Raw genomic sequence first — 14012 nt, 5'->3', positions numbered from 1 at the left:
CAAGAATACAATATTTTCACCAACAGTGCCCGCCATCCACCTTCCCTCTCTAATCCTGCTTCCTTGTGGGACAAATGCAGGGGAAATGGTCTCCCTTTCCCATTCCCGGGGAAGCTGCACGCACAAGCCTCCCTGACGCTTTCAGGAGACGACACTCGTGAGACCTTGCTGCCGGCAGGGAACCGTACTACTACGTTACCTTAACACACCTTCCTCTCTGTCAGCAAGGCCCGGCCGCACGTGCGCGCCCCCGCCCAATGCGCCCCCCTGCGCAGGGGCGGGGGGCGCGCGCCGGCGGCGGGAGCGCGCGGCCGCCGGAGCTGGGCGCCTGCCGCAGCGGGGGCCGGGCGCGGTTGCTAGGAGACGGCGCCGGGCCCGGTTGAGGCGGCGGCGATGAGGCGGCGGCAGCGGCCTCCGGGCTCCCGCTGGTGCTGACCCGCTGCCGCCCCTCGCCCGCCCCTCCTCACCCGCCCTGGCCCTCTGCTCGCCCCTCCAGGCAGCCTTTCCCCCCATGCGGCCGGAGCAGGGCAGTGCCGCGGCCGCGCGGAGCGCCGCCATTCCTCGCCCCTCCGCCGTCAGACCCCGCGAGGAGTCGCAGGCGGTGTCTGCAACGACGACGGCGGGTGAGGCCCGACGGGGCGGGGGCGGGAGCGGGAGGAGCGGCGGGGCGGGCAGGCCGCGGCAGGGCCGGGCGGTCTCCCGCGGGCCTGGCGGAGGCCGCGACGGGGCCTCCTGCCGCCTCCCCGCGGTGCGGCCCTGCGTGAGCCGCCGTCCGCCTCTGCGTGGCCCGCAGGAGGAGGGAGGGGCGGTGGCTCAGCCCCGCCGGGCAGGGGGTGTGCGGGCGGGGGGCTGTCCGCGGCGGAGGCGCACGGGGTGGAGAGGCCGTGGGGGCCGCGCGGTCGGAACGGCCTGGCAAACCGGGAGCAGCGCCGGCAGCTGCTGGTCGGGAAATTTGCCGGGATTCATTTAATAACGATAAATGAGAAGGCAGCGTTTTGCAGGCTGTGTTATAGTGCTATTTAAAATGTGTTGTGTATCTGAATATGAGATGGATGGCAAGAAAGTTCAGTCTGTATTAACAAAATTGCAAGGTGATTGAATAAGAAATTGCTTATTTCAAGGATATACCTGCTGGTCACTACTTCCATCCCTCCATTTTGCTTTATAGTGCAAATGTAAATAATGCACTGGTCACTCATTGCGATAAAGATGAACATTGTGAGCTTTCTTTTTCTTTTTTTTTTTTTTTTAGTGAGTTTATTTAAAGAAGTTGTGTCTTCTAGCTATGTCATTGTAATTGCGATTTTTTTTGTAGTCCTTACATCTTAAATTGAGCTATTATATTTCTTGTGCAAGTTAGCAAAAGGAATGCAAAATCTATACCACGTCTTCTTAAGTTTGTAAATATGGATTTAAATTAATTCCGGTTATTTATTGAGATACATGTGGTGCATTGTTTCATTTTTATTGTTTTGTAACATACTTCAATAATATGCATATTCCATCATAAATTAGAAGTGAAAATAGAAGGAAAATTAAAATATCTCTCATTTATGACCTGATATGGTGCAGTCCTGAACTGGCAGTTCTCTGTGCTTAAAAGCATACAGCATTCTAGCTCTATCTGATCATTTATTCTTAGTGTGTTTATTCATTGAAATGGATGTATCTGTCAGATAGTGATTTTTGTTTAGGAAGTATCCTCTATTAAAGAGAAATATTTATCTTAGCTGAAGTATTATGAACATACTATGGTATGTAGAGCTGAAAACTGCATTTTTAAGTGTAGTTAATGTTGCCTATAAAACTATTTGTTTCTTGCTGGAAAATGGCTCAGTGAGGATGTCAAGGTCATTCACAAATTTAGAAAAAGTTAACTGCTATTGGAACATATTATTTCTTCATCGCTTTCATATATTCATATGTCATTCTTGTAGCTGCTGACATTTTCTGGACCTGCGTTCAGTTTATCTTCTAAAACAGTCTAATACTTGCTGAATTTTAAAAATCAATTGTAATACCTCCTAAGTGAAGGATCACTTTAAAATGTCATAAAAAATATGACAGTAATATGTCTAGTCAAAAATCATGAATATAAAAGATATTATGAGGATGAGTAGACATCTTTATGTCCAAGTGAACTAGTAAAATGTACCTCCAGCTACTGTGACTAAGATGAGTTCTGGCTTTCTGTTTCTTGATCTTGTGACATGCCTATTCCATTTTAAGTTATTCCATTGCTGATGCCTAATGATGTTGACTTTCTAAGCCACTTTACATTTTGAAACTCGTATGTGATTTTATTTTTTAAAAGAACCCTTATAATTCTACTCTATCTATTAAAAATAGAAATAAAACAAATTGCTCCTCTTACTTGCATTCTGTTACTGCTTTCAAGAAGAGTGTGGAGCTTTTTGGAATAAGGAAGGCAGCAGCATGTAAGTTCAGCTTTAGAAAAAGGGCTTGGACTGGAGAATGAAAGATTTTATATTTTTATAAATTCAGGAAAAAATTCCAGAGGTTGCTGGGTTGTCAACTGGTTGGATATACTGTTTTATCAATTTTCATCATGCAAAAAGATGCCTATAATACTATTTAGATGTCACACACAGCCAAACTAATAAAAAAGAAGGAATACTGAAACAGGCAAACCTGATTTTGATAATGAAATCTGCTAGGCACAAAGGGCTTTGAAGTGCCAAGTGTACCTGGCTAGACAAATATATATTTAGAAACTTACCTTTTAAAATTTAATTTGAAAGGTTATATTCCTCAGGTTATATTCCTCATTATAAATGAGGAGCATTTTGAATAGTAGAATATTATAGAGAGTAAGATTCCTTACCTTCTAATGTAGTGTTTTTGTTTGTTTGTTTGTGGGTTTATTTTTTATTTTTTTTTGGTATTTCCTGTGAAATGTCCTTTTTCTCTTTTCGATAAGGTGTATTTATAATATCACAGAGGACACACCTGGAAGCAGGTATACCCTGACCATCTATCCAGATCTAGGATTTCTGATACCATGACATGTAGTATCGAGTTTATTTCAGATTTAAGAAATGTATTCGGAAGAGCCTTCTAATATACAGTTTTATTGTTCTTAGGCGAACAATTTGTTCATGAGATTGGCCGTTATAAGAAAAACTCTCCCTTAGCTGTCAGTCTTGGTTCAAATATATATGTTCTTTCTATATTTAAACTTGTACTTCAGCTAAGTGTCTTTAAGTTTTAAAGGTAGCTATTTTATTTCAATTCCTTGCATAAGTTATTTTTGACTTTGCTTGCTAGCATAGCAGGTTGAATCACCCTGCCACAATAAAGCCTAGGCTTTACATGGTTTGTTGTGAGTCCCATCTAGAATGTTATTAGAGTATAATGGTACAGAATACTGAAGCCTTTGCAAATCCTGGTGTAAGCCAAAGTGCTCATTGGTTAGAGTTGAAGTATTAGAGTTCATTGTCCACGTTCAACCCTTCCAGAGGGAGTCTCTCACTAAGACACTAGTACTCTGTTCTGCCTAAGTCAGCCTTGTGTTGATTTAGATAACATAGCCAGAATATCAACTTAATATTTTGCTATAGCTAATGTATTTTAATAAAGACATCCTCTTAGGGAATTTATTGTATTCACTCCTTTAAAGAATCCACAAACACTTCAACCAAACCAGGTAAAGCCAGGAATCTGATAACTTTAATCTAGAAACAATATGAAATACCTTCTCTCCCCCTCCTCCCCTTTTTTAAAGATAAACCAACAATTTCATAATTTTTGCCAAATCATTCTCTTTTCTTAATCCTAGGTTTTTCTGATTAAAAAAAAAATTCAGATCATCTTACAGTGTGAAATAATATTGCTGGAGAATAGATATTTGCAGTTTTCTCTTTTGAAAGCAGAACAGAAGGGTTCACTTCTCTTCCTGAGGATGACTTTTGTGTTCTTCTTATTAGAAATAAGCATTGTTGTCACTGTAAGAATGAAGGAATCATAGAATAATTCATAAGAAGAATTTCAGTTGGAAGAGACCTTTCAAGGTCATCTAGTCAGGCACCCTGCTGAAAGCAGAGCTGTCTAAGGACTGGCTTTGTTTTTCAAAAAAACAGTGTATCTGACTTGAAAAGATACCTTTAAGCCCCTCTTGTGCTTTCCGGAAAGGTAGTAATGATATTTTCAAGGAAGGAGTCTCTTTACCTCTTCTTCCTTTGTTCTTTTTTTTTTTTTTTTCTTTTCTCCCTCCTTTAAAATGGCTCTTTCAGCTTATCAGAAAGCATATGTCCTGCTGCTGAGTACATCCGTTGCTATTCCTTGATGGTGTAACATGTGAAGATCCACTCCGTATATGGAATCCTTTAGGAACAGAATGTGTTTAATTTAGTCTGTCAAATGAATGTTTGATTTAGTCTGTAACAGCAGTGTTCAAAATATTCAATTACAAAATCAGAAAAATTAGAAAAAAATGTAAGTTGAAATGATAACATATTTTATTGATGCATCTTTGAAAATGCAAGTGTGGCCTTGCTAGGCACAATGGACTTTTTGAGAAGTGATAGTACTATCTTTATTGCTGAAGATTATCAAGAAAAGAAGATAGGTGAGAACTGGTATTAAATTACAAAGAGTGATGGGGCACTCTTTTGTTTGCATATTTACTTTCTGTTTTTCGCATACTTACTTTCTGGTTTGTTCTCCTGACTTAGAAAGTCAAGTTTAATATCCAGTGCAACTGAAATATTTCATTTCCTTCTCTTCAAAAGTGTTTCTCGTGCTCAGCACTACCTGTTCTTTCTAAGTCAAGAAACTGTGTTTGTTTCGTGTGCAGACTGTGTATGTCGAGAAATAACTAATATGCTATTTCCTTTCCATATAATTTCAACTCTGTTCATCTTAGCTTTATGAATTCGTACTTCTGCGTATGTCAAAATAAATGACAAGTTTGAGATAAGATGCTTGAATTCTACATTATCTTTGTTCATCTTATATTGTTCATTTTATTTGTAGTGGAGTCTTTAATAACTTATTTCAAATCCTCTGTTTATATGATGTGCTAGACACAGTTTGTTTCATGTATAGTTTAATTCTGATTCAGTGTTCATTTGAAATATTTACTGAGATAAGCATCCATAGCTTACATCTGCAAAATCCTTTAGAACACTAAGCTATTAGGCTATGCTGTTAAAAGTGACAATATATTTGAAAACTGTGTCAGTAGAAGGGCTTTTTTTAATGTCACTACTACTTAAACCCAGTAATCCTCTGGAATTAAACCAGTATTGTTTAAATCATACTCCTCACGCCTATTCCGACAACATCTGTACGAAGCAAAGGTCTCTACAACAGACATAGCTTTAACAGTTTGTAGATTCCAAAGGCTATATTCTCCCATGGCTCTTATAAGAAGTTGGATATCTTCTCATTCTTCTCTTTCAGTCTTTTTTTCTTTTTTTTTGTTTGTTTGTTTGTTTTCTGCTGTTACATTTAAAAGCAGCAACTTCAGCAAGAACAAGATTTATTACAATAGACAGGTGAAGTTAAAGCAAGGACCTTAAGCATTAAATAATTTCTTCAAGACAATTACATCTTTTGCTTTCTTTATCCAGAGGACTGCATAGGGTCCTGCATTATCAGAGTTTGCTGGTTTACTGAGTAGAAGATACAACTTTCTGAGAGCAGACCTCTTTGTAAACACTTCAGTTCTGCTAGTGGCCAAGTAGTTGAAGTCCCCATTTATGCAGGCTTGCAAATTTCTTATATTGCTGCATCTTTCTGAATCAGTTTCCTCCAGCGTCCTGCATTTCCATCTAGACTTGTAATTTTCTGTAAAATATACACTGGCTGCAGTTGCAGGTCCTTTTAAAAACTGTTTTTCAAAAGCTTCATAGCTGCAGTCAAACCTTTCACAGACCAACATAATGATTTAGTTTGTCTGGACTCCCACTAGAATTCTGTGAACATTTTTACTTCTGCTAAAAGACAAGAATTTTCAGTGCTTATCGTGACATTATGAGAGTGATTTTATCAAAACACAGTAGGTTAGTAGAATATCCATTCTTGGTTATGGATTTTTCAGTGCAGTAGGTACAGTAAACGAAGCAGTAGATGATCATCCTGTGGAACCTGTGTACATCTCTGTAATGATTTCAGCATATCTAGCAGTCAACTTACACTAAAGTTAACCTGGTGTAGCTTGTCAGTTATGACTGGAAAAGCCTGAAAGTGTCTGTTAAATTTTATGCATATTGGAACTTCACTGTTCCTGAAGTAGACAGGCGACAATTGCGAAGATTGTTTTCTATTGAAAGTGGTTGGTTGTCGTTTTCTTTGTTGTTCTTTTAAATGTAGAGATAGTTCATTAACTTCAGCTGTAAACTTACTGTGTGGCAACTCTTTTTTTGTATGTAGTTAATGGGGGAGGGAGAGGGAATTTAATTTATGAGTAAAGGGACAGCAAAACTAGGTGCTTTATTATGATCAATTTTTATATCAAAGTCTGAATGTATGGGGATCTCTACTTGTAAACAAAATCACTATAGTCAGGTATTTTGCAGAATTTAACAAAAGCTGTTTTTCATTCCCACCCACCCCCTTTTTTTAATTTTTTTTTTAAGGAACTTCATGTCAGTGTTGTTTATGCCAGGACATAATTAATTCCATCCTTTTGTAAACCTGTAATGAGCCAACAAGATGCAACTGAGTATGAATCCTACATGGCTTTGGAAATGAAAGAGAAATTTTGAGCTCTCTGACAGGAAGCTGAACGTGATGACGGCCTGGTCTATGGTGGGGAAGTTGAAAATGGAGAAGAGGCACACCAGAGAAGACAGAAATGTGGAACAAGATGTTGGGGAATGCAGTGCTGAATCTGAGGAATGGACGAGCTCAGAAAGCGAACCTGACCAACCATGCTTCAGAAGCAGCTGTAGCAATATACAGTGGAGAGAGAAGGAGGTTTCCACTAAACCACATAGGCCACTATGTCGCTCCCCTTGTTTGGATTGTCCAAGTTTTTCACAGAGCAGTATCACACAAGACTCGAAGCTGGAAGAAAGTAAAACAAGTTTGGACAAGGAATACCAAGCTAAAATGGATTTTGCTTTAAAGCTTGGATATGCAGGAGATCAGATTCAGGCTGTACTGAATAAACTGGGAGCAGATGCCCTCATCAATGATGTTCTGGCAGAGCTTGTGAGACTTGGCAACAAAAGTGAATCAGAAGGACAAGGCAGTGCCAGCACTACCACTAGTACTCTGGTGCCGAGAGGCCCATGCGCAAAGGAGATAACAAGCCCTGAACTGTCACTTGAGGATGAAGTTGTGGATAATAGTGATAACCTGAGGCCAATTGTCATTGATGGAAGCAACGTGGCTATGAGGTGGGTCTCCCAATTACATTTTTAAAGGAAAATTCACCAAGATATTTATGAACAAAATCAGCATTTCTGCAATGTAATTTTGAGGTTTAGATTAATAATTAATACTTCTTATGGACTGTAGTCCAGGCTTTTATATAGGTTATTATTCCTTCTGCATAATACCTATTCTAGGTGTGTGTCCCCCACCATCTCTCCCCTATAAATATATTTTTAATTAAGTTCTTCCCTCTGTCGTCTTTAGTAATTTAGCTGTAGCGTGCTTTTGTTGTAGATGTGTTTAATTTTTAAATTATCAAATATTTTAATGTTCAGAGGCAAATCAATAGGTGAGGAAGACCTGCTTCTTCCTAAAATGACATATGCAGTGCATGCTGATAATATGCAATGAACTTCAGGATATTTGAGTGACTGCTGATCAAGTTCTCTCAGAACTATAAACTCTTGACCTGTATCAGTGTAATGTTAGGCATGAGCTAAAAGTGCTAGCTTATACAGCTGTGGTGCTTGCGTACTCAGACAATGTGTTTATGCATATGCGTATGGCTGCTTGAGTTGGTAGTTTTTCAGAGATTTCTGTCCCAGGCCACTTAAAATATCCAGTTGAGCTAGGAAATGCTTTCTTTGTCATCAAGAAAGTAAGAATCTCTTTAAGTGAATTCTTTTGACAGTCTGATGACTAGTAGATTTCTTTAGACGGGCTTTGTGCAATGAATTTCCTTCAGTATCAACTTCTTGTGGCCAACAAAAAACAAACAAAAAAACCCCCACCTTTTTCCCCCCCAACATTTTTTAAAAATTCAGACTTTTTTTTAAGTGTATTGAGATGTGAAATATGTAAAACTCCAAATTCTAAAAGACTGTTATTATATATAAAGGTAAGATGTTGCAATAAATCACATTTGTATTTTATCTGTATAACTATATGTATATTATTAAGTTGCAAGGCTTTGGACTATGTTGGTAATTCACAGGTCTTAGTTATACAGTTAGTATTAAATATCTGTATATTTCGGTCTTTTTTTTTTTTTTTTTTTTTGGTAATTTTTGTTATTTTATTTGTTATTTCACATGACATTTAGAGTCCAGAAGGAGCATGTTTCTTGACTTCTAATCTGTGATGTTTTTATCCAATAATAATAATATTCAAGTAACATTTTGAATGCTGATTCGCAGAATAACTTGATTCCTTTGCTAAACAATTTTAGTAAGACTCAAACATCTTAATTGTGCATCACCCACTGTACAGACTGAGACTACATGAAGAGAGGAGAGGGAAAGGGAGAGGAAAGGGAGAGGAGAGACTCCACAACCTCCCTGTTGTAGAGACAGCTTTGAACGGAACAAAAGCTTTGACTTTATGGCAAAATATACCTCTATCTTAAGATGACTATATAAGAATGACTTCCATTTTTAGGACCGAATTTTCCTTAAGCAAACAGTTTTTAGTGATTCTACACAGACCTAACAGTTTGGGACAGGATGATACAGCCAGCAGATTTTAGTACTGAGAGAAATTCCTATGATTATACAGGACCAAAAAGCCTCCTTACAGCTGACTGCATGGACTGCTCCGTGTGCTCCAGGGCTGTTGTAAGCAAGTCCTCTCCTGTGTTTCTGAATCACATGCTAGGCATACAGGTTTTATCAAGTAAGGGACATCATTGCCATGCACAATGTCCCTTGTTCTTCTGGCATCCTAGGGCCTCCCCTGACTTAGCCCCCTTCACAGGTGGGAATCCCCCTCCCGGTACACCATGGAAAGTGACTGAGTGCCTTTTGAAGTGGATGGGATGATTTGAAGACATCCATTCATTTTCTTTACAAATTCATGCAGTTGTCACTTTCCAATTATGACAACTGAACACTTGTCACTTTCCAATTATGTAAGCTGGTCTAATAAAAATACTGTCTTTATAGAATTTGCTTCCTCCATATTCTTAGACTGTAAAAGCTATATTAAAAAAAAAACCAAACACTAAGTAGCTTTTTGTTAATGCTATTAATAATTTTCAGTCATGGGAATAAAGAAGGATTTTCCTGCCGGGGAATTCAACTAGCTGTTGATTGGTTTCTGGAGAAAGGACATAAAGATATAACTGTGTTTGTACCTGCATGGAGAAAAGAGCAGTCTCGACCCGATGCACCAATTACAGGTAACAGATTTGTTTTTAATTTGACACCTTTGTTTTAAAAAAAAAGTGTGTTGCATCAAGACACAAGGATGTCATTCTTTGCTGGGCACTGCATACTAGGCTGTGGCTGTGTGGTTGCGCAGCGCTCATCTGTTTGCAAGCTGAAGACAACTTCATTGGTAAGGAACACATATGAAGTAACTGCATCCAAAAAGTAACTCTGCTTTTTGTAATATTAGCGGATCATCTCAACACTTCTGATAGGCAGCATTTATAATTTTCCTGTTAGCGAAGAGATTTAAAAATATAAGAACTGATTCTTATTCACTGTACTCGTATAAAGTAATATCAGTCTAGGGAAAAATTTAATAGAGTTATCTTGAACGCTGAAGAAACAGCATAGCTTTTGACACACACAAAGACTTTTGTAATATGGTAACAATTGAGTTCTTACTCATTCTGAACACGTCAAGAAAAAGTGTGTAGCTGTTTGCAGGGGAGTAGGAGTGGTTATGTAGCCGTAATATTTAATATTTTCCAGTTGCTTTGGAACCTCAGAAATACTTAATGGCACTTCACGTTTAGGTATTTTTGTGAAAATGAGGACTTTGTATGAGCACAGTTATACAACATTTTGTCAGAAAAGAGAAAGTTTCATATTTCAAAGGCTGCATTTCTTCAAAACTTTTGAGAATTTTCTCAACTAAACTTATTTTACAGATCAAGAAATCTTACGTAAATTGGAGAAAGAAAAAATTCTTGTTTTTACCCCATCTCGAAGAGTTCAGGGAAGAAGAGTTGTTTGCTATGATGATCGATTTATAGTAAAACTTGCTTTTGACTCTGATGGCATCATTGTATCAAATGACAACTATCGTGATCTTCAAAATGAAAAACCAGAATGGAAGAAGTTCATAGAGGAACGGCTGCTTATGTATTCTTTTGTGAATGACAAGTATGTTTTTTGCCTGTTTGTTTTTTGTCCTCAGAAGTAAGGAAATTTGCTGATTCATTAAACACTGAAATTCATATTTGTTTCACCATAGATTTATGCCTCCTGATGATCCTCTAGGACGCCATGGTCCAAGTCTTGAAAATTTCTTAAGGAAAAGGCCCGTTATTCCTGAACATAAAAAACAACCATGTCCTTATGGTAAGTGTGTAAGATCTGTTTACTGTAATGAAAGGAAGGTCAAGTAAGCATTTGTCATTACTTAAAAAAAACAAAGTTTTTTTTTTTCTTGTTTTCATCCAAGCACTATCAGTTTTTTATATGTAGCATAGCTATATTTAAAAAGCAATGTAACATAAAATTGAAGAAATTTTTGAAACCAAATGTTTCAAAATATTACCAAATGCCTTGTGGATATCAGAGTTTTGTGTGTTTTTTCTTCTGGCTTGTATTCAAGGAGGAAGACTCATAACTACACCACTTTTGTTGAAGCGTTTGATTTTATCCAGCATTAACTGTGCTGTTTGTTCTTCAAATCATGAACATTAAGGGGAAAAAAATGGTGTATATTACCATTGTTGCAGTGACGTACCTGAATATAGGTAGCAGTAAGTGATTGCAGTGATTGCCTGTATGAGTAATTTCTCCTTACAGTGTCAGTATACAAACATTACTGTTGAGAAACAGTGAAAGATAAAAAGATCTCAACTAGTGATGTTGATTTGATTTTGGTTTATTTAACCTGAAGACACTTTTCTTACAGGTAAAAAGTGCACCTATGGGCACAAATGTAAATATTACCACCCAGAACGGGCAAACCAGCCTCAAAGGTCAGTAGCGGATGAGCTTCGAATAAGTGCCAAATTATCTGCTGTGAAAACTATGAGTGAGGGAGCCTTGGCCAAATGTGGCACAGGGCCATCCATCTCCAAAGGAGAAATCAATTCTGAAGTGAAACGCATTACCCCAAAACGTCAGTCAGATCCAAGTATTAGATCGGTAGCTGTGGAGCCTGAGGAAAAGTTATCAGTAGCACGGAAGTCGGAGGCCAGCTCTGTCCCATCTCTGGTTTCTGCATTAAGTGTGCCAACACTCCCTCCAAAAAGCCATGCAGCCGGTGCATTGAACACTCGTTCTGCAAGCAGCCCAGTGCCAGGTTCCTCACAGTTCACACATCAGAAATCCTCACTGGAACACATGTCCAGTGTGCAATATCCTCCTATACTAGTCACCAATAGTCATGGTGCCTCAATTAACTATACTGACCAGTATCCCAAATACGAATCGTTGGGGGACCATGGCTATTATTCCTTACTCAGTGATTTTTCCAACTTGAGCATAAGTGGTATGCGTAACACAGATTTTTATGGGGCTGATGCAGACCAGGGGATGTATTCTAGAAACTCAAGTCCCTGCGCTGAAAATCGCTTAAGCCATACAAGTAATGATTCTTACTCCTCTTACAATGACTTGTATCTGGGTGTAGCAGATGCCAGTCCAGAAGAAAACGTGAAGATCCACAGACTTTCATCACAAAATCGTCTTCAGCCTTTTTCCCAGGGTTACCATGAAGCCTTAAACAGAGTTCAGAGTTACGGAACTGAAGAATCTAAGCAATCCCTCCGCAAACAGTCAGTTTCCCACTTAGGCCTACATGCCCAGCATCCAGTTGTTGGAGCACGGTCCAGTTGTCCAGGAGACTACCCTGTGCCTCAAAATATTAATCCAACTGCACAACCAAGCCGTGCCTTGGTCATGACAAGAATGGACAGTATTTCTGACTCAAGGCTGTATGAAAGTAACCCCACAAGGCAGAGAAGACCACCTCTCTGTCGAGAACAGCATGCTAGTTGGGATCCATTACCATGTGCATCAGACTCTTTCACTTACCATTCTTATCCATTGAGCAACAACCTCATGCAGCCATGTTATGAGCCTGTAATGGTAAGAAGCATGCCTGAGAAGATGGAGCAACTCTGGCGGAATCCTTGGGTTGGAGTATGTGGTGAGCCACGGGAACCACATATTATCCCAGAACATCAGTATCAAACATACAAAAATCTCTGCAATATTTTCCCTCCAAGCATTGTCCTTTCTGTGATGGAGAAGAATCCCCACATGACAGATGCACAACAACTGGCAGCTATGATTGTTGCCAAATTAAGAACAGGGCGTTAAATCATTACAGTCTCTTTTAGACAGATGAAACTACACAGAAAATAAGTTGGAGTAAAACTTATGTGATGGAAGTGGACAAGTCTATTGTAATTTTTTTTAATATTCTCATATAAAATTCTGTACACAGTAGCAATCAAAAAAAATATATATATGCACCTAGGGACCGTATAAGAGCTGATTTCATTGTAAAATTTTGAAATTTTAAATATAGGGATTTTTAATAATATTTTACAGGAAAAGCATACTTTGCTGCATGAATATATCATTAACAACTAGAATGTCACGTTCAGTGTCTCAAAGCTATTAATACAAAATTATGTTACCAATTATATTGCATGTACTAGTGCATACTTTTCATATAATTATAAGTACCTAATTGGCCTTTCCGAGTATTCTCTATGCACTCCCAGATCACCTTTAGGTTTTCAGCTTTGTTACTTGACAGCGCCTTTTGGCCTGTCAGATATTTAAGGAAAAAAAAAAAAACCAAACAAAAACAACAACAACAACAACAAAAAACACTTGGCAAAAACTAAAATAACCAATTTGTAAAAACAAAAGTTTTATTCTTTTTTTTCAGTTTTTAGATGTCAGTTTTTGGAATTTCCTGAATTTTAGAGCTGTTCATTGGGAGTCTGAGTATCTAATATTAGGTTGTCCAATACTTTGGCTCAATATAGCAGCAGCTGAATTTGTTATCGAATCAGGACCAAAATATTAGGGTAGGCAGAGAAATGAGCTCCACTCAGTAAACTAAAAGGAATTTAGCTGTGGCGTCTCTCTTCAGATTTGGCTGTCATCTGTACTGTAAACAACTACCATTCTGGATGAATAGAAATGCTACAGGTTAAAAAGTGTTCATGTAAATTGGATTACTCTGTCTCAAGCAGAGGGAAAAGGATGTTAGCATGGATGTTCGGCAGTAACTATAGCCCTTCTGGGAGCAGAGATGGTATTTTTGTGAAACTAAAGATTTCTCTACTTCAACTTGTGAACGTAAATATTGCTCTACAGATCAACTTGAGATTTGGAGAGAACTGCTTTCTTGAAAAGAGATGCTACAGTTTGAGCTTGTGGCAAAGCTCTCCTGGTTTGTGCTCTGGAGATCCATGCAAAGGTGTGCATTTGCCTCATGAAAGCTTTTAAAGCCCTTGTTTCAACAGGGGAGAAGAAATTTGTGTGTGGCATTGTTTGCGCAACTGGTTATCTTGCTCAGGGTGGGAACCTTTGTAGCTAAATGTCTCCAAAAGAGACGTTTATTGTTTTTTTTAAGCTGCACTGACCGAACGCCCTTTTTTGAATCCACTGTATATTTCAACATTTTAAACCATTACTAACTCGATATGTCTCGAGCTAGGACTTGTTGACTTCTACTGTAGTTTT

The 14012-nt window shown here is 38.7% G+C and overlaps 1 protein-coding gene across 1 annotated transcript; it reads left to right on the top strand.

Moving 5' to 3' along the window:
* The first annotated feature begins 545 nt into the window (after positions 1–545).
* On the top strand, positions 546–13036 carry ZC3H12B (zinc finger CCCH-type containing 12B). Its single transcript, XM_026033192.1, has 6 exons — positions 546–623; positions 6603–7367; positions 9381–9520; positions 10220–10454; positions 10546–10652; positions 11215–13036. Exons 2-6 carry the CDS (start codon positions 6757–6759, stop codon positions 12627–12629), a joined length of 2508 nt encoding a protein of 835 aa, XP_025888977.1. The 5' UTR covers positions 546–623; positions 6603–6756; the 3' UTR covers positions 12630–13036.
* The last annotated feature ends 976 nt before the right edge of the window (positions 13037–14012 follow it).

This window comes from Nothoprocta perdicaria, unplaced genomic scaffold, assembly GCF_003342845.1.
Source record: "Nothoprocta perdicaria isolate Ctin4 unplaced genomic scaffold, notPer1 scaffold_124, whole genome shotgun sequence".
Lineage (NCBI taxonomy): Eukaryota > Metazoa > Chordata > Aves > Tinamiformes > Tinamidae > Nothoprocta > Nothoprocta perdicaria.
The sequence above is the reverse complement of the archived record's forward strand: the minus strand, read 5'-3'. Positions and strand labels throughout refer to the sequence as shown.

What these genes read in the sequence shown, in the direction of transcription:
- ZC3H12B (XM_026033192.1), top strand. Translation starts at nt 6,757, where the DNA reads ATGACGGCCTGGTCTATGGTGGGGAAGTTGAAAATGGAGAAGAGGCAC. An exon ending in GGAAGCAACGTGGCTATGAG is followed by an intron (nt 7,368 to 9,380) that starts GTGGGTCTCCCA and finishes AATAATTTTCAG; the next exon opens with TCATGGGAATAAAGAAGGAT. An exon ending in TATTCTTTTGTGAATGACAA is followed by an intron (nt 10,455 to 10,545) that starts GTATGTTTTTTG and finishes GTTTCACCATAG; the next exon opens with ATTTATGCCTCCTGATGATC.